General features: G+C 52.0%; 1 protein-coding gene and 1 non-coding gene across 2 annotated transcripts; both read right to left on the bottom strand.

Annotated features, from left to right (window-relative positions):
• Positions 1–401: 401 nt before the first annotated feature.
• TRNAC-GCA (transfer RNA cysteine (anticodon GCA)) lies at positions 402–473 on the bottom strand. Its single transcript has one exon. It is a non-coding gene; the product is annotated as a tRNA-Cys (tRNA).
• Positions 474–10,194: 9,721 nt separating this feature from the next.
• Positions 10,195–25,830, bottom strand: ZNF783 (zinc finger protein 783). The gene is made up of 7 exons (XM_055421461.2): positions 25,477–25,830; positions 21,608–22,006; positions 21,396–21,522; positions 21,104–21,232; positions 16,355–16,483; positions 15,185–15,295; positions 10,195–13,399 (listed from the first exon to the last, which is right to left on the bottom strand). Exons 1-7 carry the CDS (start codon positions 25,498–25,500, stop codon positions 12,576–12,578), a joined length of 1,743 nt encoding a protein of 580 aa, XP_055277436.2. The 5' UTR covers positions 25,501–25,830; the 3' UTR covers positions 10,195–12,575.
• Between the last annotated feature and the right edge of the window lie 1,461 nt (positions 25,831–27,291).

The following is a 27,291-nucleotide window of genomic DNA, read 5'->3' as shown; positions in this document are numbered from 1 at the left end:
TCGTGAACTGAGTCGAGATGTGCAGACTGATGAGAAATGCTTTTCTTGCAAACACCCTTGTGCACAGCAAGAGGGAGGGGAAAGAGAAGGCAGCGGGAGCCGGGGCCCAGGAGAGGGAGCAGGGCTCGGGTCAGCTCATCTTGCCATCAGGCAGCAGTCTAGCATCTCTCCTTCCTGTCTTGTCTCCTCCAGCCCAGACCGTGCAGGGCCAGACATGGCTTTGTTGTCTCAAGTCTCAATCTGTTCACTCCCTCTAGTGGACATCTGTTGAGTCTGTTTACCCAGCATCCATCTCTCCAGCTCTTTATTAATCTTTATTAATCTCCCTTTCTCACCTTTCCCCCCAAATACTCTCTCCTGAAAGATGAGCCCTAAGGTGAGTTCTGTGAGTGAAGAAAACAAGGGGGCACCCGGACTTGAACCAGGGACCTCTTGATCTGCAGTCAAATGCTCTACCACTGAGCTATACCCCCAGTCACAACTGTCTAGCTAATATTTCATGTCCAGAATCGTATCATGCTAACACTGACAATCGGTGGCAGAGTTAAATATCAACTGATTAAACAAACTCAGTGGGCAAAGAGTCAGCCTGCAATGCAGGAGATCACAGGAGACTCGGGTTCAATCCCTGGGTCAGGAGGAAATGGCAACCCACCCCAGGACTCTTGCCTGGAGAATCCCATGGACTGGACAGAGGGATTGGACAATCCCATGGACTGGTGGGCTACAGTCCATGGAGTCGCAAACAGTTGGACAGGACTGAGGATGAACATGAAAACAAATCTTTAAGAAATTTAGATCAGAGAAGAAACTGACTTCCAGAAATCCAAAAGTTATCAGGATCCTCCTTTCAGCTTTTTTCTTTGCTTCCTTGTCAGATCAGCATTAATCTCTCAAACAAACCTCTCCAGGCAGCTGAGACTCCCACATCAAACACCTCTAGGTATACGTCTCCACACTTGGGATGCCAGGGAGAAAAGTGTTTAATTCTGGAAAAGCCTAGAGTCAGACCCTTATTGGCCTGGCTGGGGTTCTAGCGCAACCACAGGGAGCTGAGTGACACAACCATTTCAGGAGTGCTGTCATGTGAGATGTATCTGCTCCCACTCAGAATCCATGTCTATAGCACAGGGAGGGAGGCTGACTCCCCTGAAGGAAGTCAAGGGGAGCCAGGACACAGCCCAGGGGGCCAACTCTGCAGCTCTGGGCTCACTGGTCAAGTCTACCGTGTGAAGGAGGAGACCAGTCTATTGTTTCTGCTGCTGGAGTCAACAGATGCCCTACACAGCCCAGATTAGTTGCTCTGCGGGCATGTGGGATCATCCTGGATCAGGGATTGAGCCCGTGTCTCCTGCATTGGCAGCAGGTTCTTAACCACTGGACCACCAGGGAAGCCCTGTGCCAACTTCCAAGGCCCATCTTAAGAGCAGGGAATAACAACTGCTCCTTTTTCCTGCCCAGGGTAGGCACATTTTTGTAGTGGTTGTTAAATAAATGCATGAGTGGAGATCATCCCAGACCACCAATATCTAACGGCCACCCAGATCTTGAAACACTAGCCAGACCGTGTCCCCAGGACTGCAAGGTACAGCTCTTCTCTTTCTGTAGCTCATGGAGGAAACTGACACAGCCAGCCCAGCCACTTGCTCCTGGCTGCCACACTTTTTAAAAAAATTGTAGTTGACTTACAATGTGTAGTTTCAGGTGTATAACAATCTGACTCAGTCATAGACACATATATTTTCCTTTACAGAGTCTTTCCCTTTTGGGCTTCCCGGATGGCATTAGTGGTAAAGCACCAATGCAGGAGACATTACCAGACCCAGGTTTGATCCCTGGGTTGGGAAGATCCCCTGGAAGAGGGCATGGCAACCCACTCCAGTATTCTTGCCTGGAGAATCCCTTGGACAGAGGAGTCTGGTGGGCTACAGTCCACAGGGTGGCAGAGTCGGACACGACTGATAGTTTATTACAAAATAATGGGTAGAGTTCCCTGCGCTATAGAGTAGGTCCTTGTTGGTTACCTATTTTATATATGGGAGTGTGTATATGTTAACCCCAAACTCCTGATTTACCCCTCCCCCACCCCTTTCCACTTTGGTAACCGTGAGCTTCTTTCCTCTGTCTGTGGGTCTATGTCGATTTTGTAAATCAGTTCATCTTTTTGCATCTTTTTCGATTCCATATGTAAGCAATATCATGTGATATCATGATACTTTTCTTTGTCTGGGTTGCTTCACTTAGGATGATAATTGCTAGGTCCATCTGTGTTGCCACAAATGGCGTTGTTTCATTCTTTTTAAATAAATATATATATACACAGGACTCATCTGTCAGTGGGCATTTAGGTGGCTTCCATGTCTTGCCTATTGTAAACAGTGCTGCAATGAACATTGGTGTGTTTTTTGATTTATAATTTTCTCAGGATAAGTGCTCAGGATTGAGATTACAGGATCATATGACAACTTTATTTTTAGCTTTTTAAGGAACCTCCATACCATTTTTCCATAGTGACTGTACCAGTTTATATCCCCACTAACAGTATAGGAGGATTCCATTTTCTCCACGCCCTCTCCAGCATTTATTGTTTGTAGACTTTTTTGATGGTCATTCTGGTCTCTGTGTGGTGATACCTCATTGTCATTTTGATCTGCATTTCTCTAATAATTAGCGATGTTGAGCATTTGGAGAAAGGGCTATTTAGGTTATCTGCCCATTTTTTTGATTGAGTTATTTATTTTTTTGATGGTGAGTTGCATGAGGTGTTTGCATATTTTGAAAATTAATCCTTCATTGGTCACATCACTTGTAACTATTTTCTCCTTTTCTGTAGGTTGTGTTTTTTTATCGTTTCTCTGCTGTGAAAAAGCTTTTATTTTTTTTATGATTTTATTGAAAAAGCTTTTAAGTTTAATTAGGTCCCATTTGTTTATTTTTTGTTTTTACTTCTATTACTCTGGGAGACAGAACCAGAAGATACGCTGCAATTTATGTCAAAGAGTATTCTATGTTTTCCTCTGGGAGTTTTATAGTGTCTGGTCTTACATTTAGGTACTTAACCCATTTTGAGTTTATTTTTTAATATGGTGTTAGAGAATGTTCTAGTTTCATTCTTTTAGATATAGCTGTCCAGTTTTCCCAGCACCACTTATTAAAGAGACTGTCTTTTCTCCATTGTATTTTCTTTCTTCCTGTCAAAAATTGACCACAGGTGCGTGGGTTTATTTCTGGGTTTCCTGTCCTGCTCCATTGACCTAGATGTCTGTTTCTGTGCTAGTACTATACTGTTTTAATTACTGTAGCTTTGTAGGATAGTCTGAAGTCAGGAGGTCTGATTCTTCCAGTTTCTTTTTCTTTCTCAAGATAGCTTTGGCTATTCAGGGTCTTTTGCATTTCCATACAAATTTTAAACTATTTTGTTCTAGTTCTGTGAAAAAATGCCATTGGCAAATTGATAGGGATTGCATTGAATCTGTAGATTGCCTTGGGTAATACAGGCATTTTAAGAATTTGATTGTTCCAATCTAAGAACATGCTATATGTTTCCATCTGTTTGTGTTGTCTTCAGTTTCCTTTATCAGTGTCCTAAAGTTTTCAGAATATAGGTCCTTTGTCTTCTTATGTTGGTATATTCCTAGGTATTTTATTGTTTTTGATGTGAAGGTAAATAGGATTGTTTCCTTAATTTCTCTTTTTGATCTTTGCTAGTGTATAGATATCATCAGATTTCTATGTATTAATTTTATATCCTGCAACTTTACTGAATTCATTGAGTTCTAGTCATTTACTGTTACTGGCTACCACACTTAGATCAGGACTCTAACAACCAGGTTCCTACCACACAGCCAAATCCAGGAGCTCCAAGGGTGCAGCTGATCAACAGATGCCAACAGGAAAAGGTCTCTAAGACATATTCTTCAGTGAAGAGAGCAAGCTGCGGAATGATACAGAGTATGGTGTGTGTGGTTTTTAAACCCTCTGTTTTTCTGCACTGCCTGCCTGTATGAAAATGCATGAGGAAGAAGCCTGAAAGGCTACACACAAGCAGGAAAACAGTGGGGGCCTGGGGGAGAGGGTGGGGAATGGATGGTGGTGGACACAGAGAACCCTTCAGCTTCATCTGCACACATTTCTTGGTGAGGATGTACTCTTGTAAAAACACACTTGCAGAATCAAAAAAAAAAACCAAACACTTTCCAAGGTTCGAGGCTGGTTAGTGTCTGCTAAGAGGGCTCCCCAGCCTTGGTTCTCCAGTGCGGACCTGCCTCTGAATCCCCCCGAGGAACATGCTGGAACTTAGAGACCCAGATCTCCTGAATGAGAATGCAGTCTGCACCTTGCCTACAGTCCCAGTAGGAGAAGCCGGCCCCTGGAAACATGAGTAAATAAAGCAATCTGCACACGCACTGTCAGCCCAAGATTTGAGCCAGGGGGTCTTGAAGCAGCTCCCAAGAGCAGGGCCTGTTCTGGGAGTCAGGGGGCGGAGGGGCAGGCAGGAAGCAGAGCTATCCTGATGAATCTGGAAAAGCTTCCAGAGAGGGTGGAATGCAAGAAAGTAATTACTGAAACCCTGGGGGCCTCCCAGACCCCACGGTGAACCCCAGGCCCCCCTTGGACCTGACACCTCCACCTCCCAGTGCTCACTTGAGCCCCCCACCCAGGAGCAAACCCCGGTGCTCCACAGCTCAGCAGAGCTGAGCCGGGGCTGGGGGCTTCTGCTCCCAGGGCACCTCAACCAGGCCTTGCCTGCTTGGCATCTCCATGGGAACCACCAAACAGCCCAGTTCTTCCGCAACTGCTATAGGAACCCAGCCCTGGTGGCTACAGGCTGACCGCAGTGCCGAGCCCAGCTCACTCCACGCCCTGCTGTGAAGGAAGTGACACCCAGGTTCCTGCAGTAATAGCACTCACAGACAGATCAGAAACCACAGGGGCCACCCTGCCCCAGCAGGAGTCTGAAAATGCTGCTTTTACCATCAGACTTATATGCGACCTACTCAATACCCTGGTTGAGTACACCACCTTCTTCCCAGGTCTGAGCTCATGGTGACTTAATTTACCTGTTCAAAGGACCAGCTTAAAGGCAAACTTTTCTCCCCAAAGAAAATGTCAGAGTCTAGAAAGCAACAGACAGGTGTCTTGGCATGATTCTTTATGTCCTGAGAGAACAGGACTCCAGGAGTCCTGTCCCCTGCTTCAACCAAGGTGGTCCCACTTTGCCCTGTGTCATTTGAATAAAAGATTCCTCTTTTTAAAAAAAGCCTTGAAAGCGGCATTGGGCCTTGGATCCAATGCCATTATTTGAAAGATGGAGAAAACTGAGCTCCTACCTGGTTCGTCCTTCATTTAATAAGCACTCGCTCTTTGTTACCACTTATTTCAGGCACTGTGTTCAGTGCTGGGGACATTCCAGGAAGACTCAGCGCCTCTCACAAGGAGACGGAAGCCGAGGAGAAGACGGAAGAGGCAGAAACTGGAGCTCAGCGTGAGGACTTGAGAGCAGGCGTGGAGAGACGGGGGCAGACGCAGGTCGGAGAAGGTCTCCGAGGCAGGCCTCCCGCCAGCCCACGATCGCCTTGCCATCAGGACTCTGCTCTTTGACACCCTGCTCGACTTCAGGACAGGGTGTCTGGTCTGCCCTCCCCCACGTTCCCGTTTGTGTGGTAAGTGGCACGCCTCTCCCTGGACCTGCCCTCACAATCGGCTGTGTGACCGCAAGCGGCTTATCCCACCCTCCTCTGTCTCTCTTTCTCCAGAAACACGGACCCCTGACGCCAGGCTGCCCTCTGCAGGCAAAGGTGGGAGCCAGGCCCGCCCTCATCCTGCCGACCCAGGCTCCAGGGCCTCCCCACACCATCTCCACAAGGGTCGGCAGCAAGGGTTGGTGGTCGCACCCTCTATGAGGGAGGAAAGGGAGAAGGTGGGGTCAGCTCTGCAGGCCCTGTGTGGTCGGTCACCACACCCTTGTCCCTTCCCGCGTTCTCCCACAGCACCACTGCTCCATCTCGGAGTCTGGTCTCTGCCCAGTGTAAGGTGTAGCCTGGAGGAGGCAGGTTCCACCTTCACAGGTTAGGGAACAACAGCTGATCTCCTCACAAGTCTGGCCTCCAGGCATGGATCTAAACCACTTTGAAGTTGTGTCTACCAGGAGGTAACTCCTCTATCTTCAGAAACATAGAAAAATTGTTACCGAAACACAAGTTGATGGGTCCGACGCAGTGAAGCCAAACATACCAAGATGTTGGAGTTTGGAACAGAGAAAGGTTTTATTGAGGGTCCCACAAGGAGACAAGTGGGTCATGCCTTAAAAAGCCCAAACTCCCCGAAAGCCCTCAGCAAAGCCTTTTTCTAGGAAAGGTGAGGGAGGGGCCGGGTGAGTTGTTACAAACATCTTGGTGTCAGATCCTTTGTGCTCCGAGGTCAGGTCACACTCAGGTAAACATGTTTCTGTAAATCTCCAACAAATGTTATCCTCTGTTCTGACAAGAAAGGGCCCGGTCCCCAGACACAGCTTGTACCCTCTCAGGTCTGAGGTCCTGGCTGAACAGGCCAGTCTCACTTGGCTCCCTCAGGGCCGGGTTCCCAGACCATGCCCAACCATCATCGTTGAGGGAGACTGTGCCCATGGCTCAGCTGGCCCTCAGGCTGCCCAGAAGGCGGGGGCATCCTATAAAGACTGCCGCAGACTTTAGATCACAGAGGCGGGGAAGCGGGTGAGTTTCAGCGCTGCCCCAAGGCCTGGGTCCTGTCAGTGGCCTGGGTGAAGGCTCTGGAGCCCTGCTGGACACAGCCCTCAGCCTGTTCCCGGGGTGCCCCCGCTCACTTGCTTACCTCACTCTCTGCCTGACCACCACCACTCTACCAACAGTTGGCTGACCGGCCCACCCACAGTCGGTGGTTCATTTGCTGTTGGTTGCTTGTGGGAGGGGCCCACTGCAGCAATGGGTGAGCAGGACTGCCCACCAATGGCTGAGCAGGACCACTAATAGACCCTCCCCCCATAACCGTTGCCTGGCAACGGGGCACCGGTTAAGGGCACACACAGTAATGGCTGCGCTCTGTTACGAAAATCTTGATAGGCCTTGTCGCACAGGCCAGGGATGGGCTCAGTCAAACTGTAACAGAGCAGGACGAGCACGGCCCTTGGCAGGCAGCCACTGCTCGGCCTCATTACTCTGCACCCTGTTACTAGGCAACAGGTCTTGCTCAGCCATTGTGTGGTGCCCCAGTGGGCCCCCGCCCACAAGCATCCAACCGTCAGTGAGCCAACCATTAGTTGTCCTGCTCAGCTATTGGTTACCTGTCCACTGGAAACTGTGGGTGAGGGACCACTGGGGAAGTAATTCAGTCAAGGGTCAGTGGTGTGTGGAGGTAATCAGGTGGAGAGCGAGTTAAGAGGGAGATTCAGGCCTTCTCCTGGAGGCCCTTCAGCTTACCCATCCTTGTTGGGCCAGTGGGTGAGCAGGAGGGCCCAGGGAACAGACTGGGGACTGTGTCCTGAGGGGCTCCAGAGCCCTTACTAAGGCCGTCCATCAGCCTCGTTCCAGGCCTTGAGGCAGCAGTGAACCTCTCCCCTCTGTGACCATCTGTCTGATCATAGTCTGTGAGACCTGGTCTCCCCCTTTGGGCCACCTGAGGAGACTGGGGGCCAGTTGGGTTGAATGCCTGGCTCCCTCATGGATGACAGCTGGGCAGGGTGTGGAACCTGGCCCTGAAGGAGCTGCCAACTGAGATCTGCCTTCTCTTAGCCAGGACTGGGACCTGGGAGGGTGATAATTGTACCTTGGGGCTTTGCCCTTTCTTGTCAGGACAAAGAATAGCATTCATCTGGTATAGATTTATAGAAACATCGTTAACGTGACCATGACCAGATCTCAAGAACAAGAGATCCGACACTGAGAAGTCTGCAACTAACCATACCCATCCCTCACCTTTTGCTTTTAAAGAGACTTGCTGAAAGCTTTCAGTAACTTTGGGGTTCTTAGGGCAGGAGCCACCCATCTCCTTGTACAAATCTGTAATCAGCCTTTCTCTGTTCCAGACTCTAATGTTTAGTATTGATGGGCCTCACTGTGTGTCCAGCACATGGGCTTGCAAGTTCGGTAACAAAACCAGAGGCTGAGACACTAGCTCCAAGTCCTCTATGACACAGACCCCCTCTGGCAGCAATAGGAGGGACACCCTGGTGACTTGCATAAAAATGAGCAGACACCCAAATACATCCTGATAGGAATCAGAGTTGAGACCTAGAAGAGCTTCATGGGGCCCTCACACAGTTAGAGGCAAAACTGCTGACAGAAGGTCAAGGGCCTGGACTGCAGTGGAAATCACCTCCCCAGACATCACTGACCTTAGCTTAGGAAGGGGATGCAAATGGCGTCATGATCTCCCTGAGCTGGTCAGTTAGAGGAAAAGTGAAGTGTCACTCAGTCACGTTGGACTCTTCACAACCCCATGGACTGTATCCCACTAGGGTCCTCTGTCCATGGGATTCTCCAGGCGAGAATACTGGAGTGGGTTGCCATTTCCTTCTCCAGGGGATCTCCCAGACCCAGGGGTCAAGCCTGGGTTTCCCTGAATGGCAGGCAGATTCTTTACCACCTGAGCCACAGGTAAGCCCTCAGAGGGGTGACAGCTAAAAGACAGACCCAGGAAGGGGGCCCTGGAGCATCTCTGGAGTGAGGACAATCAGTTCATCCACCCCACAACCTGATTCCAAGCAGGATCCCAGAATGTCAAGGCTGGCGGGAACCTTGGAAATGTGGTTGTCTACAGGTGAGCAAAAAGCCTCTTGATGAAAGTGAAAGAGGAGTGAAAAAGTTGGCTTAAAGCTCAACATTCAGAAAACAAAGATCATGGCATCTGGTCCCATCACTTCATGGGAACTAGATGGGGAAACAGTGGAAACAGTGTCAGTCTTTATTTTTTGGGGCTCCAAAATCACTGTAGATGCTGATTGCAGCCATGAAATTAAAAGACGCTTACTCCTTGGAAGGAAAGTTATGACCAACCTAGATAGCATATTAAAAAGCAGAGACATTACTTTGCCAACAAAGATCCGTCTAGTCAAGGCTATGGTTTTTCCAGTGGTCATGTATGGATGTGAGAGTTGGACTGTGAAGAAAGCTGAACACTGAAGAATTGATGCTTTTGAACTGTGGTGCTGGAGAAGACTCTTGAGAGTCCCTTGGACTGCAAGGAGATCCAACCAGTCCATTCTAGAGGAGATCAGTCCTGAGTGCTCATTGAAAGGACTGATGCTAAAGCTGAAACTCCAATACTTTGGCCACCTCATGTGAAGAGTTGACTCATTGGGAAAGACCCTGAAGCTGGGAGGGATTGGGGGCAGGAGGAGAGGGGACGACAGAGAATGAGACGGCTGGATGGCATCACCGACTCGATGGACATGAGTTTGAGTGAACTCTGGGAGTGGGTGATGGACAGGGAGGCCTGGTTTGCTGCGATTCATGGGGTCGCAAAGAGTCGGACACGACTGAGCGACTGAACTGAACAGGTGAGCAAACCGGGGCTGAGAAAGAAGGGATTTTTATCCTGTGAGCTCAGACACCCTTCACGCCCTTCAGCCTCAAGTGCTGTTTACCTCCCCCTCCTCTACCCAGGCTATGGCTCAGACGGTAAACAATCCGCCTGCAATGTGGGGACCCAGGTTCCATCCCTGGGTTGAGAAGATTCGCTGCAGAAGGAAACGGCAACCCACTCCAGTATTCTTGCCTAGAGAATCCCATGGACGGAGGACCCTAGTGGGCTACAGTCCACGGGGGTCCTAAAGAGTCAGACACGACTGAGCGACTGACACCACCCAGGCTGAACCTTTCCAACTCCAGGAGTGCGGGGTGCGGGCAGGATATCCTCTGTGAGGGCCGCCCTCACCTCACGGGAGCTGGGCCACCTCGACCACGATCCAACACTGTGAGGCCAGGCCAAGGAGTCGCCACCTCCACTGCGGACGGCCCATGCAGACCGGCCCTTGGGCTCCCCGGTTGGTGGGCTGCTCAAAGCACGTGGGAACACAAGAACCTTCTGGAAGAACAGCACATAAATCAACTGAATGCGGAGAAGGCTGCCCCAGGGCTGTGAGCAGGGTCCTGACCCTGGCCAGAGGCAGCTCCCCATTGGCCGGACCAGGGAACCCCGCCCCCCGCGCAATCCCAGAGCCCACCCCCATTGGCTGGCCCGGAGGCCCCGCCCCTGCGGCGTAAGCCCTAACGGTGCCCCGCGGTCCTGCTGAGCATCCCACACTCGTGGCGGGCGACTTCCCAAACTGCCGCTGAGTCCCAGAGAGCAGGAACCAGATCACGTGCACACACTTGAGTCCAGCATATTTACTGAGCAATGATGCAGGCAAGGCTCCGCCACCGTCACAGTTCGTAAGGGCCTTTAACACCAGAACCCGAACTTCTGCTTTACAAACGAGGCACCCGAGACCCAGAGCTGGAGTCTGGGGTCAAACCAGGTTGCATCCTTCCAGGTCAGGCAGCCTCCATTGATTCACTTTAGTGTAAAGAAAGGTCCTTTGAACATCTATTGAGTGCCATGCAAACTCGCAGGGCCTAGCCCGGAGCCTGGCACATGGAGTGCTTTGGAAGAAGGGGGAGCACCAGTGCATAGCCATCGCTCCTTCGGTCTGAGTCTCTGTGTTTACATAGGACATTAAGCATTAGAAAGGCCTAGAAGCTCTGAGTCTTGAGGCATCCCCAAGGAAACACCTGAGACTAACTCTGTAGCTGAGGGTAAAGCGCTCATCAGCTACACTAGCACCACATCCTGTCTGCACACTTGCTGACAGCCCAGTCTGGACAGCGGGGCCTCTGGCAGGGGCTGGAGGATGCAAGAGCAGACGAACAGAATCTATGGCAGGCCTGGCTGAGCTGTCATTGACGTGTATACTCTGTCCCAGAAATGAAAGCAGTGTTTCCATCTGCCCCCAACTCTGCTCAGGACTTTAGGAGAGGTAGGGAGGGTCAGAGGGGGGGCAACAGGAAGTGGCACAGCCAGGGACCCAGGCACCTGGAAGCAGGCTTGAACAATGGACACTCCACACAGTGCCAGACAAATAAGACAACAACCATAACAGCTGAGGACCCATGACTGCAGCTTCGAAATCAGCCAACCCAAGGGCTGGTCTCTAGGTAGTACCCAAAGTGGTGTGATTTAAGAGGCACAAGTAGCTAGCTGCCATCAGGACATCTCCTTGAGGCCCAATGCTATTGTCCAAACCACCCATCTGAACCTCTTTGCTTTGGTAAGAGTTTTGTTCCACTGAGGTTCTGAGGGCACCTGCGGGATATAGTCCAAAGGGAAAGTCTCATCTCACTCTGCACCCGAAGGCCCTTCCACTCACTCCGGAAAATAAAGATCCTTCTTGAGTGATTCTGAGTAGAAAAAGGGCTGGAGATGAAGGGGGCCCTGAAGGTGAAATAAAGGTCAAAACTAGGCTTCCTGTGGTTCCATTGACTCCAAATCTATTATGACCGTGACAAATCTAAGGTGGAGGATGCACTTGGGTCACCTTCGACCGATAAGGAACGTAAGGCTGGTGGTGGCTAAAAGGTTCACCTAGATCTCCTAGCCTAACTCTGCCATGAGCACCAAGTTCTAGAAGACACTCTGTCCTTTAATGTGACAAGTCAGGCCTGGCAACCCCACAGTCCACGCTGGCTTACCACCTCACTCTGCGTAGGATGCTCCCCTAGGGGAAAGGCTTCCTGGGCCCATGGTGCACCTGACCCCCCCACCCCACACACACACCCAGGTGTCAGGTGGGGTCCATGGAGCATGCGCACCCATGAACACTGAGACCCTGGGGGAAATGTCATCCACTCCAGGCCTCAGTTGCCCCCAATCTCAGCTGATTACCAGAGTTAATCACGGATGTGAACCCCCACTGAGGAAAGAACGGGAAATACTGGGACTCACTCTGGGCCAAGCACACTCATCTAGGAAGACACCTGGTCTCCAGGGCAGCAGCCGAGGCACCACCATCAGCAGGCACCCCCAGGCTGGTCTGGACAGTGCCTCTGCCATCCCCACACACGGAGGCGGCAGGGCAATTCCTGTCCCCAGGAGATCTTGGTCCCCTTTACAGCCACACACAACACTTCAAAAGCACTTAGAAAAACTATAAAAAAAGAAGTTTCAAAATAATAGTAAGAAATTTCCAGCGCCTATTCTTCAGGCTTTCTGTCCACTCTGCTGTTTCTCTTGTTGACAGAGAAACCCCAGGCACGCAACCCCGGGTCTCTTGTCCCTCCACGCTACTAGCCAAAGGCTCCCACCAAAGCGCGGACCCCCCTAAGCCTTAATGGAGCCGTTATAAGTCAGGAACGTAGAAAAGGCAGCAAAAAGTGACAAACTTAAGGAACTGAGGAATCTGGTCACCCCTGTACACTCTGTCACCATAAAGGCCACTGCTTCCCATTTGAATAAAGCGGGGGATGGGAATCTCTCCAGCGCCATCCCAGAAGAAGGAACCAGTGTCAGGCACAAGTGGAAAAGCTCCGCAGGGGCGGGGAAGAGAAGGTCCTGCCCGGGATGACCCCGCAGGCTCCTGCTGGTCAGCCCTCCTCCGAGCGGCTCGGCCGGGGCCGGGGCGGGTTCCCCAGGAGGGCGGGGGGCCCGGGACAGGGCAGGCCCACCTGGCCCCGGGCGTGCGTCTGCATGTGCACCGCCAAGTGGTGGTTGCGGTTGAAGGCCCGGCCGCACTGAGGACACCGGTAGGGCCGCTCGCCGGTGTGGATGCGCTGGTGGCGGAAGAGGTCGGAGGGCCGGCGGAAGGCCTTGCCGCAGTAGGGGCAGGCGGGCCAGCCCTGGCTGTTGCCCGTGTGCAGGCGCTGGTGCAGCAGTAGGCTCTTCCGCTGCTGGAAGAAGCGCAGGCACTCGCTGCAGTGGTACACCTTGGCTGTCGCCGGCCTCCGCCCCACGAAGGGCCGGCGGCCCTCGCGCTCCTCGGGGAGCCAGCGGATGACCGGGCCGGGCACCACCACCTCCCCCGGCTCCAGTGCCGAGTGCGTGTCCCCCCACCCGGTGGGCGAGCCGCCCCGGGCCTCCCGGTGCTCCTCCTCCACGTGGCTCCGCTGGTGAATGGTCAGGTTGATCTTCAGGCGGAAGCTCTGGCCGCAGTCTGGGCACGGGAAGGCCCGCTCCCGCCGACGCGGGAGGACGCGGGGCGGCTGGGCCCCGGCCCCCGCGGGCCGGGGGTCCCCTGCCCGAGCTCGGGGGACGCCCCCTGCGTGAAGCCGGCTGGAATCTCCGGTCCTGCTCCTGGGCCCTTTGGGGATTCCACATGCGGCCCGGCTCGGGGACGCCCCGGGGAAGGGCGGCTCCGGTGTCATTTCGTCCTCGGATGGTGCTTCAGTCTTGATGACCACAGCGCCGACCCCTGGTAAATGAAGTCTGCGTTGATTTCGGGGTGGGCCACACCCTGCCCCCCAGCGGGCCCCCCCACACCCCACCGGGCCCCCCCATACCCAAGCCCGGCACCGGACACACCAGCCGGCCCACACCGCCTTCCCTGAGCCCCTGCTCCAGAGTTCTCATGCCTGAGACAGGGAAACCACGATGCAAAACCAGGAGCCCGGGCCAGGGCTCAGACCAGGGGACACAGATGGGTGGAAAATGAAGAGGAGGCAAATACAGGCCCATATCCTCAACCCTGAGACCTGCTGGCCTTGCGGGACCCTCCAAAGTTCTGACGACTCTAGCTCTGATCTATGACAATGAGCCCTGCAGGCCCTCACAGCCCCTAGACTGTAAGAGGCTTCATGTCTGGAGCTGGCGAGTGACTCGGCCAGCTCAGAGCTACCAGCCACATGACAAATCCACAGCAAGCATCCACCACCTGCCCCTCACCAGCTCTCAGGTGACAGAAAGCAGGCGCGAGGCCTGGGCTTCCAGGCAGGGCCAGGGTGGGTCCCCCCGACTCTGAGGCACGACTAAGGCAGCAATGGGATGTCTCAGCCCCAGCTCGCAGGGGTCGCCATGGCCGGGGAGGCAGGCCCTGGCCTCAGTCCTGCCTGAGGTCTGAGCCCTGTGTTCTCCCACATCCTCCAACTGCTGCTCCTCTGGCTTCCTCCGGAGCCAGCCCCCAACCACACTCTTCTCTGACTGCCCCCCACCCCCAGACCAGCATCTGCCAGCCTTAGCTGCCAGACCACACAGTGGGCTCCCTGGTGACAGCGAACCTGGCCCCCCTGCCTATGAGAACAAATACCTCCAGCCTCAACGGGCAACATCCAAGGTTCAGGACAGGAGTGATCTCCAGTGTCGCTGAAGCCTGAGCTTAAACCACAGCTGGGAGACCACTGAGGGTGAGAGCTGTTACCTGGTGAGCCCCCAGGGTAGCACCCGACAGCAAGCCTGGGTTCTCTGCTCATGGCTCACCTAGGAGTCCTCACAGGTAACTCATGGCAGAATCTCATTTCTACGTTAGAAATGACCCACTGTTTTTAACTTAGTCCTCCAGCTACAGAATCATTAAGAGTCTAAGAATCATCTAAACTTTGAAGTAAAAAACCTTGTTGCACTAAATAGGCTGCCACGATATCCTCGGGCTTAGGGACTAGTGAGGGTCTCAGGCCCTCTTCTTTGAAGAGGCAAGGCTCCCCGGTCTCTTCATCTGAAGCCACCCACAACCCCAAGGGGGACCCAGATCACGCCTGTGCCTCCCCCAAAGCTGGAACCCAGGTGGAATGGGGGCAGGCTGGATCCCTTTCTGTTGGGCCAGAATAGGCAATAATTGCTTTACTTTTCCCTGCTTATCAGGGTGTAAGGCCGGTTCACAGAATATGCACAGACTCTCAGCAGGAAGAACTAACTTCAATCACAGGCCTCCACACTCAAACTGTAAGACGTGAGAGGTGGTCCGGCTGGGCTGTGTCACAGGGCAGCCATGAGGCGGCCTCTGTCACCTGACTGCCCCCTGGCAGCTCGCTGTTTGTCTGCAAGCAGCACCTTCCCAGCCAGAGCAGACGGCGACGGGGAAGAACTGGACCACAAGTGACTGGGGTCCTCAGAGTCCCAGGAAGTAATACTTGGGGGTGAGGGAGGTGCCCTCCAGAGGAAAGCCCTCCCCAGGTCCATCATACAAGCCCGCCCCCACTCCCAGAGGGCCCCTGAGGTCTCCCGAGGCTCCGCTGAGGCCATGGGGCCTCCTCCCTTCACTCACCTGGCCCCAAGCTGGGCAGGATGTTCCTGGGAGGGCAAGTTGGTGACTCCCCATCTGAAGAGTCTTCCTCCCGTTTAACTGAAGACAAAATGCTGACGCCGGCTGGGGGCCCTGTGAGACAGAGTCCTGTGAAGGCCTTTCCCAGCCGCCGGTCCCGGGAGGAGACACGGCCATCCCCCAGCAGGCCCAGGACGTGCTCCAGCTCCCGGGCCCAGGAAGAGGAAGCGCCACGTTCCTGAGGGTAGTGGCTCGCCACCTCCAGACCCCCAACCTCTGCCTCAGAGGTGAGAAGATTGTGGTGAAGGCCGTGCCCCCAACTCCCATGCAGGTGGTGCTAACAACTGGCCCCTAAGCTTCGGGAGGTCACCCTGATGGGCCTCAAAAGGACAGAAGGTCTGGGGAGGCTCCAGGGCTCAGCGCCAGAGCAGGGACAATAAGGTCTAATCCTCTGACACACTGGCTGGGAAGGACGGACACAGGGAATGGGGGGGTGTCACCCATATTCAGAGGGGCCCATAGCCAGTGGGGAAGAAGCACAGAAGTAAATGGACAGAAAGCACTGCAGAGACTGAATGCTCAGGCTGGCAAGGAGGGGGGTCACCAAGTTAGCAGGAGAGCAGTCTGGAGACAGAAAACAAAGCTCTGGATTATTTGCTAAATGCTCTCTGGATCATAAGCCATTTTTGTGACAGGACAGGCAAGAATGTTCCTTTAAACAAAAGCCCAGAACACTGGGAAGGGTGACTGGAGCCACAGAGCCCTCAGAGACCTTCCGAAAGAGGACACTCACTGAGGGACACACATGCGGGCACCGTGCCAGACACACAAGTCGTACTGCTCCGCTGACGTGAAGGCCCTCACACCCTCAGAGGCCCCGCGTCCCCCTCCTGTGCCCTTCTTCACTCTAGCCAGACTGGTGTATCTGGCCCCCAACATATCTGAGGAACTCACGCCTTTGTGCAGACTGTGTTCTCCTGCTGAAAGTACCCTATGTTCCCAGCAAAATCCACCTCTAAGCCCCGTCTCGGGGCCCGTTTCCTGGGAAGCCTGTCCGGCGCAGAGCAGCCTGGCCCGCCCCCAGCCATCTCTCCCACCCTCGAGCTGCAGCGTTTCTTCTTAGTTCTGCTTGTCGGGTCCTGATGGCACGGCTGCCCAGCGGCCCTCACTCACCAGTGCCCGTTTCCGGCGGGGTCACCCTTGTTTCCCAGTCTTGCTGGTGCTCCAGGGCCTGACCTTCTTTTGGCTCCTCCTGGGCAGGGCTGACTGGGCTGGGGATCTGCTCTGGATACGGAGGAAGGCCTGGGGAATGCAAATCAGTGACACTAAGGACGACACAGAGGTCTCCCAGGACGCTGGGGAGTGGCTAACTGCAGTCACCTGGTGCATCAGGTCAGCCATAGGGTATGACAATGAAGTGAACCCCACTGATTGTCTAGGAACTAGATTCCATGCTAAAGAGAAAAAGAAATGGTACACACAGCATGTTAAGTTATCCGATAGAACCATGACACCCAGGACCAAAGATCTGGCTTTTTTTAGGGAGTCCTGGCTCGAGACAGTTTAACAGCAGTTCCCAATCCCAAGTCCTCCAGTGGGCTGGTGTATAAAGATCCCCTGGGGAGCACCCCCAAGATTCCCATCAGTTAGTTCTGGGTGGGCCTAGGAAGTATGCATTTTTTAAAAAAGCTTCCAAGTGGAAGAGACATGAATATTTCACAGAATGAAAAATTAAAATGGCCCATAAACAAATAAAACTACACTGGTACCATAGCCAGACAGACACTACAAGAAAATTACAGACCAATATTCTTTACGAACATTGATGCAAAAACCGTTAACAAAACGCTAGCAACCTGAATTGGACAGCACAGTAAAAAGATTAAATAGCATAACCAAGTGGAAATTTATTCCTGGAATGCAAGGATGGTTCAACATGTGAAATTAGATCAATGGAATACACCACATTGAGAATGACGGGGAGAAAAAAAACACATCATTATCTCAGTTAATGCAGAAAAAGCATCTGACAAAATTCAATACCGCCTTATGAAAAAAAATCACTAAAAAAATTAAGACTAGAAGGAAACTACCTCAATATAATAAAAGCCTTAATAAGGCAGAAATTCAAACAATATGCTACTACATAGATGAACCTTGATGATGTTATGCTAAGTGAAATAAGCCAGTCACACAAAGACAAATACTCTATGATTCCACTTACATGAAGTACTTACTTAGAGAACTCAAATTCATAGGGACAGAAAGGAGAATTGTGGTTGCCAGGGGCTGAGAAAGGGGGAGAGTTATTGTTTGATGGAACAGAATTCCAGTTTTGACAAGATGAAAGGAGTAAGAGATGTTGGTGATGGCTGCACAACATGTGAATGTATTTAGTATCACTGAACTATACACTTACAGTTAATATGGTCAATCTTATACATATTTTATTAAAGTAAGAAAAAAAATTAAGTGCTGAACACAGTACAATACAGATGAACTTTGAAAACATTATGCTAAATGAAAGAAGACAGACACGGGAGATCATGTATTATATGATTCTATTTATATGAAATGTCCAGAATCAGCAAATCTACAGTTAGAAAGCAGATTTGTGGTTGCTAGGACTAGGGGGCTTGGAAAGCGTTCAGGTGATAGCTGAAAGATACAGGGCTTGTTTCTGAGGTGACAAAAAATGTTATAAAATTGACTGTGGCTGCACTTATCTATGGACTTCCCTGGTGGCTCAGACGGTAAAGCGTCTCTTATCTATGAATATGCTAGAAACCACCGAAAGTGAACGTGAAAGGGGCCCCCTCACAGCTCAGTTGGTGAAGAATCCACCTGCGATACAGGAGACCCCAGTCTGATTCCTGGGTCGGGAAGATTCCCCTGGAGAAGGGATAGGCTACCCATGCTAGTATTCTTGGGTTTCCCTTGTGGCTCAGCTGGTAAAGAATCTGCCTGCAATGCTGGAGACCTGGGTTTGATCCCTGGGTTGGGAAGATTCCCTGGAGAAGGGGAAGGCTACCCACTCCAGTGTTCTGGCCTGGAGAATTGCACTGACTGCAAGAGTCAGACGCAACTTTCACTTTCACTGAATTGTATGCTTTAAATGGGTGAACTGTACAGTCTGTGAATTATTTCTAAAAAATCTATTTTTTTAAACTACACTGAAATATTCCTTCCCTATCATGCAGACTGAAATCTTACAAGTCTGACCACATTCCCCAGTGGCAAGGCTGTGGGGAAAGAGGCCCTCTTTCATAATACTGATGGGAATGTAAATGATACGTCTTATGTGTCTGAATGCCATCGAAGTTACATCAAAATGATCTACAGGTCAACTCGAAGGGGTTCCCAAGAGCCAGGAATGGGACAATGTAAGCATGAAAATAATGGCTGCAAAGGACTGCGTATATAAAATATTCATCCGCAGAGTTATAATAATAATAAAAAAGGAAGAAAGAAAAGCCCAAGTATTGGTCACCTTTGGAGGCTTCGAAGGAAGCAACTCTTCATTCCAAAAATTGGTGAAAATAAATAATTAAGCAGCTAATCTGCCTTTTCTGTACAGACTATATTTCAAGGTAATTAAAAGAGCTAGTTAGGGAAATTATTCTTTATACAAGAACTTCAGCTACTAGGTGCCGATGCCTGCATGCTTAGTTGTGTCTGATTCTTTGTGACCCCCTGGAATTCAGTCTACTCGGCTCCTCTGTCCACGGAATTTTCCAGAAAAGAATGCTGAAGTGGGTGCCATTTCCTCCTTCAGGGGATCTTCCTGATGCAGGGGTTAAACTTGCGTCTCTTGCACCTTCTGCACTGGCAGGTGGATGCTTTACCACCGCACCACCTAGGAAGCCCTCAGTTCAGTTCAGTCGGTCAGTCGTGTCCGACTCTGCGACCCCATGGACTGCAGCATGCCCTATTAGGTGCCAAAGTAATGACCAAATTTCACCATTTTACAACCCCTAATTCAGTAATGAATCCAGGCAAGTCTTTAATGGCCATTAAACTCATTAGGTGAAAAGTTGATGAGGAATTTTATAATAGAAAGACAAACTTGATAATCACAAAAAGAAAGGCAACCGAGTAAGACCTGAAACTATAAGACTCCTAGTAGAAAACATAAGCTCCTTGACATCAGTTTTGGCAAAGATTTGTTTTGGCAAAGATTTTTTTTGGATTCAATATAAACAAAGGGACATCAAACTAAATGTAAACAAATATAAACAAGGGTAAATACATCAAACTAAAAAGCTTCTACACAGAAAGGGAACCATCAAAATGAAAATGCAACCTACTGAATGAAAGAAACCATTTGCAAATCATTCACCTGATAAGGGGTTAAGATCCAAAATAAAGAACTCAACACAACTCAATAGCAAAAATAATTCAATTAACACTTGAAGATCTGAGTATCTGAATAGACCTTTTTCCAAAGAAGATGTACAGATGGGCAGCAGGCACATGAAAAGATGCTAAACATCACTAACCATCAGGGAAATGCAAATCAAAACCACAATGAGACATCACCTTACATGTCAGAATAGCTATTTTCAAAAAGACAAGAAAAGACAAGGATGTGGAGAAAAGGAAAACTTTGCTCTCTGTTGGTGGAAATGGAAAATGTTTCAGCCACAAGGGAAAACAGTATAGGGGTTCCTCAAAAAATTAAAACTAGAACTACCATAAGATCCAGCGATGCAATTATTTTTCCAAAGAAAACAAAAACATTAACTCAAAAAGATATCTGCTCACTGATGTTCACTGCACACTGCGGCATTATCTACAATAGCTAAAATATGAAAATAACTTGAGGGTACCGATAGATGAATGGATAAAGAAAATGTGTGTGTGTGTGTGTCTGTGTGTGTGTGTGTCTGTGTGTGTGTGTGTGTGTCTGTGTGTGTGTGTGTGTGTGTGTGTATACACATATAAATAGAATATCATTCAAAAAGAATGAACTCCTGTCATTTGCAACAAACTTTAGGGTATTTTGCTATGTGAAATAAGTCAGACAGAGAAAGTGATCTCACTCATACATGGAATCTATTAAAAGCAAACAAAGATGGAGTAGGAAATGGTAACCCATTCCAGTATTCTTGCCTGGAAAATTCCATGGACAGAGGAGCTTGGCAAGCTACAGTCCATGCGGTCGCAAAGAGTCAGCCATGACTGAGCGCTTCAGCACACACCATGATCTAAAATGGTTGTTTCCTTTTGTATTCCTACCAGAAGAGTTTGGGACTTCCAGTTCTTCCATATCCTTGCCAATATGTTTAGTCTTTTAAAATTTTTGACCTTTTTAATAAATGTATAGCAGTAGGAAAAAAAAAACAAACAAAGAGGGACTTCCCTGGTAGTCCAGTGGTCAAGAATCTGCCTGCCAATACAGGAGACACGAAGACACACGGGATCAATCCCTGGTCCAGAAAAATCCCACATGCCACAGAGCAACTAAGCCCCTGCATCACAAGTATTGAGGCAGCACTCTACAGAGTCTGTGAGCTACAACCACCGAGCCCACCTGCCCCGACTGCTGCACCCAAGCACCCTGGAGCCCGTGCTCCGCGATAAGAGAAACCACCGCATTGAGAAGCCCATGCGCCAAAACTAGAGAGCAGCCCCCGCTTGCTGCAACTAGAGAAAGCCTGCATGCAGGAGCAAAGACCCAGCGAAGCCAAAAATCAATAAATCAATCTTTAAACAACAAACAAAAACAAGATCACAGATACAGAGAACAGACTGGGGGTCGCTGGTGAGGGTAGGGGGTAGGTAGAACGGGTGAAATCAGCCAGAGTGTGGCCTACCCTGAGGTAAGGGGCCTGCGCTCCTTCCTGGCGTCACAGTGTGGGAAGTGCAGGAGGGCGGGGACGCGCATGGACTGTCCCCAGCCCCGGCCACGCCCCCACTCACCTGCACCTGGCCTCCTGGGGCACGCTTCCTCTCTCTCGCTCCCTTCCTCCCGGCCCCATGGGCCTTCAGGACAAGGCTCCTCTCCCCTCTCCATCCGGGTGAGGATGTCCGGTTTGGAGATGGCATAATCTGTGTGCAGAGTAGAGAGAGAGCTGGGTCAAGACTGGATGCCCGCCACCCAGGTGCCCAGAGACGCAGCGACACCTGGAGGAACAGAAGCCAAAGCTGAGACACAGCCTGCAGGAGGCCTGTCTGTGGACAGGGGCCCAGAGCATCATCTAGACAGCCTTACCCAGGGAGACCAGCATCTCGTAGTTGCCCCTCATCACGTGCTTGTACAGCTCCTTCTGCCACTCGTCCAGCTTGCCCCACTCCGGCTCAGAGAAATACACGGCCACGTCATCAAAGGTCACAGGCACCTGGAACCACAGGGTCACGCAGGCTCACCCGCACGCCAACGGGCAGGGGCTGCGGGCTGTCCCACCCCCGGTGCCCAGGGCTTACCTTGGGGGCCTCGCCCTTGCTGCCCGGGGGCAGCCGCAGGATCCAGAAGTTCCTGTTCCTCAGCAGGTTCTCCACATTCTCCAGCCGCCTCTGCAGCAGGCCGTATTCCTGCAGCAGGGTCCCCAGCACGGCCCACTTGCCCTCCAGCTGGTTCCCGAACTCCACAGCCATCTTCTCGCAGTCAGCCAGCTTCTTCTCGGCTGTCCCTGTCCGCCCCTCCAGAGTCAGCAGGCGGGTCAGGCAGGAATCCACCTTCTTTTCCAAGGCCTGGATGGCAGCCACCACCGTCCACAGCGTGATCTCCGTGGAATAGAGGTAGGAATTCTTCTCAGAGGCCGGCTGGGGTGACAGAGGAGTCGAAGGCCTTTCATCCCCTGTTGGCTTCTCCCTCTCTGGAGCCTGTCCAGCAAGAGCAAGGGGGGATATGATCACAATTATCCAGTGAGATGTCCATCTCAAAGAGAAACCTCAGAATGGCACCTTCCCAGGTGAAGCCCCACCTGGGATCCTGAGGACCCAGCAGGAAGCAGAGGAGAGGGAGGAACAGGGGGATACCCATCCTCAAGGATAGGCTGGACCAGGGTGTTAGCAAGTGGGAATCAGGAGGAAAAGCATCTGTCACCTCGCACAGGTGACTTCCCTTCCTGGTCTGGGTCTCCTCCTCTGACACTCAGAAGCTCGCTGGCATTGGTACTACTCACAAGCTGGCTGAGCTCTGCGAAGTTTGTTATGCATTTCAACTCCAACCCCACATCTGTAAAATGGGGTAATAATAATACCTATATGATGGGACTGTGAGAATTAATGATACTGTCTTAGTAAAAAGCACTAACATGATGTCCAGTGTGGGAAACACTCAATAAACGTGGGCCCTGCCTTGTTCACAATGAGGAGGATGTTGAGCCGACGGCGGGTCCAACTCAGGGGCGCAGTAAGTCGTTCACATGGCCTTTCTGCTCCACCCTGTTCATTACATTGTCCTTCAACGTCTGGGGGGCTTCCCTGATAGTTCAGTTGGTAAAGAAATCTGCCTCCAATGCAGGAGACCCCGGTTCGATTCCTGGGTTGGGAAGATCCGCTGGAGGAGGGCATGGCAACCCACTCCAGTCTTCTTGGGCTTCCCTTGTGGCTCCGCTGGTAAAGAATCTTCCCACAGTGAGGGAGACCTGAGTTTGACCCCTGGGTTGGGAAAATCCCATGAAGAAGGGAACGGCTACCCACCAACTCAACGGACATGAGTTTGAATAAGTTCCGGGAGTTGGTGACGGACAGGGAAGCCTGGCGTGCTGCAGTCCACGGGGTCGCAAAGATCGGACGTGACTGAGCGACTGAACTGAACTCAATGTCTTGGAAAAGAGCTTCTGAAGTGCCTCAGCTGAACTCGGGGCCTGACGACCAGGCCTCAGCCCCAGTCTGTCTCGTTGAAAGCCTTGCTGGACAGAGGGACCACTTCACCCCTTCACCTTACTCATCCCCATGGTCAGACCACCATCAAGTCCTATCTGTGCAACCTCTGAAACCATCTCAAGCGCACCCTTTTCTCTCCTACTCTGCCACGACTAGTCCAAGCCCCAGGCACCTTTCCCCGGAACCGTTGCTACTCTGCCCAGTTGGTCTCCCCAGTTCATCCTTCTTCCCCTGCACTCCATTTTTCACAGGTTGACCAGTAATCTTTTAAATACAGACTAGAGCACTTTAGTCCCCTGACTGATAGCTTCCCGGTGTACCCAGAAGAAAATCTAAACGTCTTATCATATCCCAGCCTACCTCCTTGACCTTATATCCTCCTGGGTATTAAGTACAGGCCAGCTCCCCTAGCCTCCTGGGATTCTTATGATGTACCTGGCTCTCTCCTCCCCCTTTGCCTGAGCGCTTCCCTCACCCCTCTTTACAGCTGGCTCCCTCGTCTGTAAGACTCCAGCTTAAACACTGCCTCACAGGGCCCTTCACCAGCTGAAGCATCTAAACTAAGCCCCCTGCTAGCCCTTCCTTCACAGCACTAATAATCTATGGTCGCGCTGTTATGGCTTGTGTTGTTCCCCGTGAAAACTTAAGATCCCTGAGGACATCAGCGCCATGAAGGTATATATTATTCCCCGTTGTGTTCCCAGCTTCTTAAGGAGTGCCTCATTCATAGCAGATGCTCAGAAAATGCCTACTGAGTGAACAAGTGAGTGACTAAACAATTAAACACAGTCATTCAATAACAAGGACTGAACACCTGTCAACAGTAAAGGTACAATGGGGATGCAGAAGAAAATTATGTGGTTCTTCGTTGTGCTGGAGAAAAGTTATGTGCATAGACAGTCAAATTAACAGTGTGATACCAGGGGCTAATCAAAGTTGAGGGCAAGTCTATCCTGTTGGGCGAATGTTTTGGGGATCTCAGGTTGCTGCAAGAGAGCAGAAGGAAAGAGGCGGATGAGAAGGGCCAGGAAAAGTGCCGAGAAAGTGGTCCTGGGCTAAGTGGGAGCTGAAGACAATACCTGTAGCCCAGGGAAAGGCCGTGCTGGGGGCTTCCCCAGGGAGCAGGGCTGTAAGCCCCAAGAAGGCCCATCCTCTTTTTCGTCCTTAATCAGACACACACACCAAACTCACCAAAGAGGAAAGAAAAAGAAAGTAAAAGTGGAGTCATGTCTGACTGTCTGTGATCCCACAGACTGTAGCCTACCAGGCTCCTCCGTCCATGGGATTCTCCAGGCACAGATACTGGACTGGGTTGCCATTTCCTTCTCCAGGAGATCTTCCTGACTCAGGGCTTGAACCCAGGTCTCCCGCACTGTAGGCAGATGCTTTACCATCTGAGCCACCAGGGAAGTCTTTTTTAAGGAAAGAAAAGTTCCTCCTTATAAAGCATCTAAAATAATCAGCATCTAGAAAACTCAAGGCTTCAAAAACCTTGTTAAGATGTGTTAATAATGGTAGATACGGGTTCATGGCGCAGTGGTAAAGAATCCGCCTGCCAACGCAGGAGACCCAAGAGAGGCCTGCCGCAGGAAGACCCCTGGAGAAGGAAATGTCAACCCGCTCCAGTATTCTTGCCTGGAGAACCCCATGGACATAGGAGCCCGGTGGGCTACAGTCCACGGGGTCACAAAGAGTCCGACACGACTGAGAGACTCAGCACGCCTGCACGGTGGATTGAGCTCTTCACAAATGTTTTTCTACTATGTCCAAAAAAAAAAAAAAAATAAAGGCCAAAAGGTTATTTTCTCCGAACTGGACACACTGTATATTATCAGCCAATATTCCAGTATCTGCTAATCTTTTATAAACCACAACAAAAAACAAAAACACCCGCCTACAATCCCTGCAGCTAACAGCACTCAACACCTTCCCTTTGCTGTCAGCGCACGTGTGCACCCGAAAGGGAACCCAACTCCGGAGCCCTGGGTGGGCGTCAGGCTCTGGCCTCCACTCGGTGTGCAACTTCGGGCGCGTCCCGCCCCCGCAGCCTCAGACCTAGGTCGTCAGAACCGATGGGGCCGGGGTGCCAGTCCACCCACCCCCGCCCCACCCCCCGGCCTGTCTCCGGGCCGCCGGGCCTCCAGTGAGACAATGGACGGGAGGAGACCGCCACTCGGTTCCAAGACTAGGGCTTGTCATCTTAAGTGTGGCCGCAAAGTCCGGCCGCTCCCCCGACGTCGGGGCCGCCCGCCCGCCGCGCACGGCCTGGCGTTTGGGCCGCCCGAGGCCCGGCCGGGACGAGGGCAGCCGGGAGGCCCGAGCGGGCCGGACGCGCGGGCGCGGGGCGGAGACGGCGGAGAGGAGGCCGCGCCGCGGGCCGCTCGGGGCGCCGCCCGACCGAGACCCTCGCGGGCCCACGCGGCGGCCCGGCGCGGCTGCGCGTCCGCGCGCGGGGCGCTTACCGGGGAGGGCGCCGCTTCGGCCATGGCTGCCCGCGTCCCTCGCTCCGCGGCTCTCCTCCCGGGGGCCGGCGCGGCGCGGAGGCGGAGGCGGAGCGGAGCCGCCCAGCCTCGGAGCTCCTGCCGGGGCGGCCGCGAGCTGCGTCCGAGCCACGTGCCCCGCCGGCCCTTTAAACAAGAGCTGCGCTCGCGGCCGGGCCAGAGGCCGCGCGCAGCGCCCCCTGCAGCCCGAAGGACCGCACGCCCGCGGCCTTCGGTGCCCACCCGCGCCGGGCGGCCGCGGGGTCCCGCGGGGCGTGGGGGGAGCCGGCTGCCCGCCCTCGCCTGGGCCGCGGGAGTCGACGCCGGGGCCGCACGCGCCGCGGGGCCCACCGGCCGGGCTTCCGTCGGGCGGAGCCGAGCCTCGCGCCCGGGCCGGGCGGGGTGCTTGGGGGGGTGGCGGGTGGAATCCAGCCAGTGAGCTAACAAAGGAAACGCGCTGGAAACTTCGAGACTTCGGGGTAAGACGCTCAGTCATCGCCGGGTGACCTCAACTGTGTATGCACTTGATCTGCCGTTTTAACACCTCACACACTGGAGAAGGAAATGGCAACCCACTCCAGTGTTCTTGCCTGCAGAATCCCAGGGACGGGGGAGCCTGGTGGGCTTCCGTCTATGGGGTCACACAGAGTCGGACACGACTGAAGTGCCTTAGCAGCAGCAGCAGCAGCAGTGGACCCCAGATAACTGTTAAGTTTGGGTATACATTTTGCGCGGGGAAAGCCAAGCTGTAGTGGGAGGGACACGATAAGTATTTTTAAACTTTTATTAGTTTTCCGGAATAAAGAGAAGGATCTCAAGAAAACTGCATTTCGTTAAACAAACCAACCCTGCCTCCTTCGTTCCCTTTGGGGATCCAGGGTCTCCTCCGCCTTCCCTGGGGCCCGCCTTCCCAGCAGGTACGCGGCTGGAAGGCCCGCTCTGCCACACCCAGTTGCCTCTCGCCTGTCAGCTACCAGCTGGGGGTCCTCTGGATCGGGAAGGTTAAATCCACCACTAAGTCATGCCCTGAGGCATTTGGAATAAACGACTCAGTCTGGGACCTACTTTCCCCTCATCTGCAACCCACAGAGCCTTACTCTGGAAAACCTCTTGATCACCGCATGTAAACTTAAATGGGCTTCCCAGGTGGCTCAGTGGTAAAGAATCCGCCTGCAATGCGGGAGACACGGGTTCCATCCCTGGGTCGGAAAGATCCCCTGGAGGAGGGCATACCCCACTCCGGTATTCTTGCCCCGAAAAGTCCATGGACAGAGGAGCCTGGTGGGTTACAGTCCCTGGGGTTGCAAAGAGTGGAACATGACTGAGCCTGCGCTCACGTGCATACACCTAGAATAAAAGATGCTTTACTTCCCTGGTAGTCCAGTGGCTAAGACTCCACCCTTCCAATGCAGAGAGTGTGAGTTTGATCCCTGCTTGGGGAACTAAGGTGCAGGGCAGCCAGAAAATAAAATATGCTGTATACAGTTTAAGCTTTACCTTCTATCTTTTCTGCATTTTGCAATAATCTCACTCTGTCCAACAAGCCTGGAAACTCTTCCAGGTTTGGAAGAGTTAGAAATTAGTCTGCAGTTTTGTTTATGTTTTCTTTTTTTTTTTTTTCTTGAGAGAGAGGGAGAAAATGATTAGCCCATATATCTGATCCAAGCAAAAGTGAGGTCAGTTAACATAGTAGGAACACAAATAAATTAATACTTTCTTCAGGTCAGGTTCACCCCTAGAATCTGGGACAAGGTTAGGAAGTATTAGTTTAAGGTAACAAGAAATCAAATCTATATA

This window comes from Moschus berezovskii, chromosome 3, assembly GCF_049115385.1.
Source record: "Moschus berezovskii isolate FMDL1 chromosome 3, NW_MosBer_1.0, whole genome shotgun sequence".
NCBI lineage: Eukaryota > Metazoa > Chordata > Mammalia > Artiodactyla > Moschidae > Moschus > Moschus berezovskii.
The sequence above is the reverse complement of the archived record's forward strand: the minus strand, read 5'-3'. Positions and strand labels throughout refer to the sequence as shown.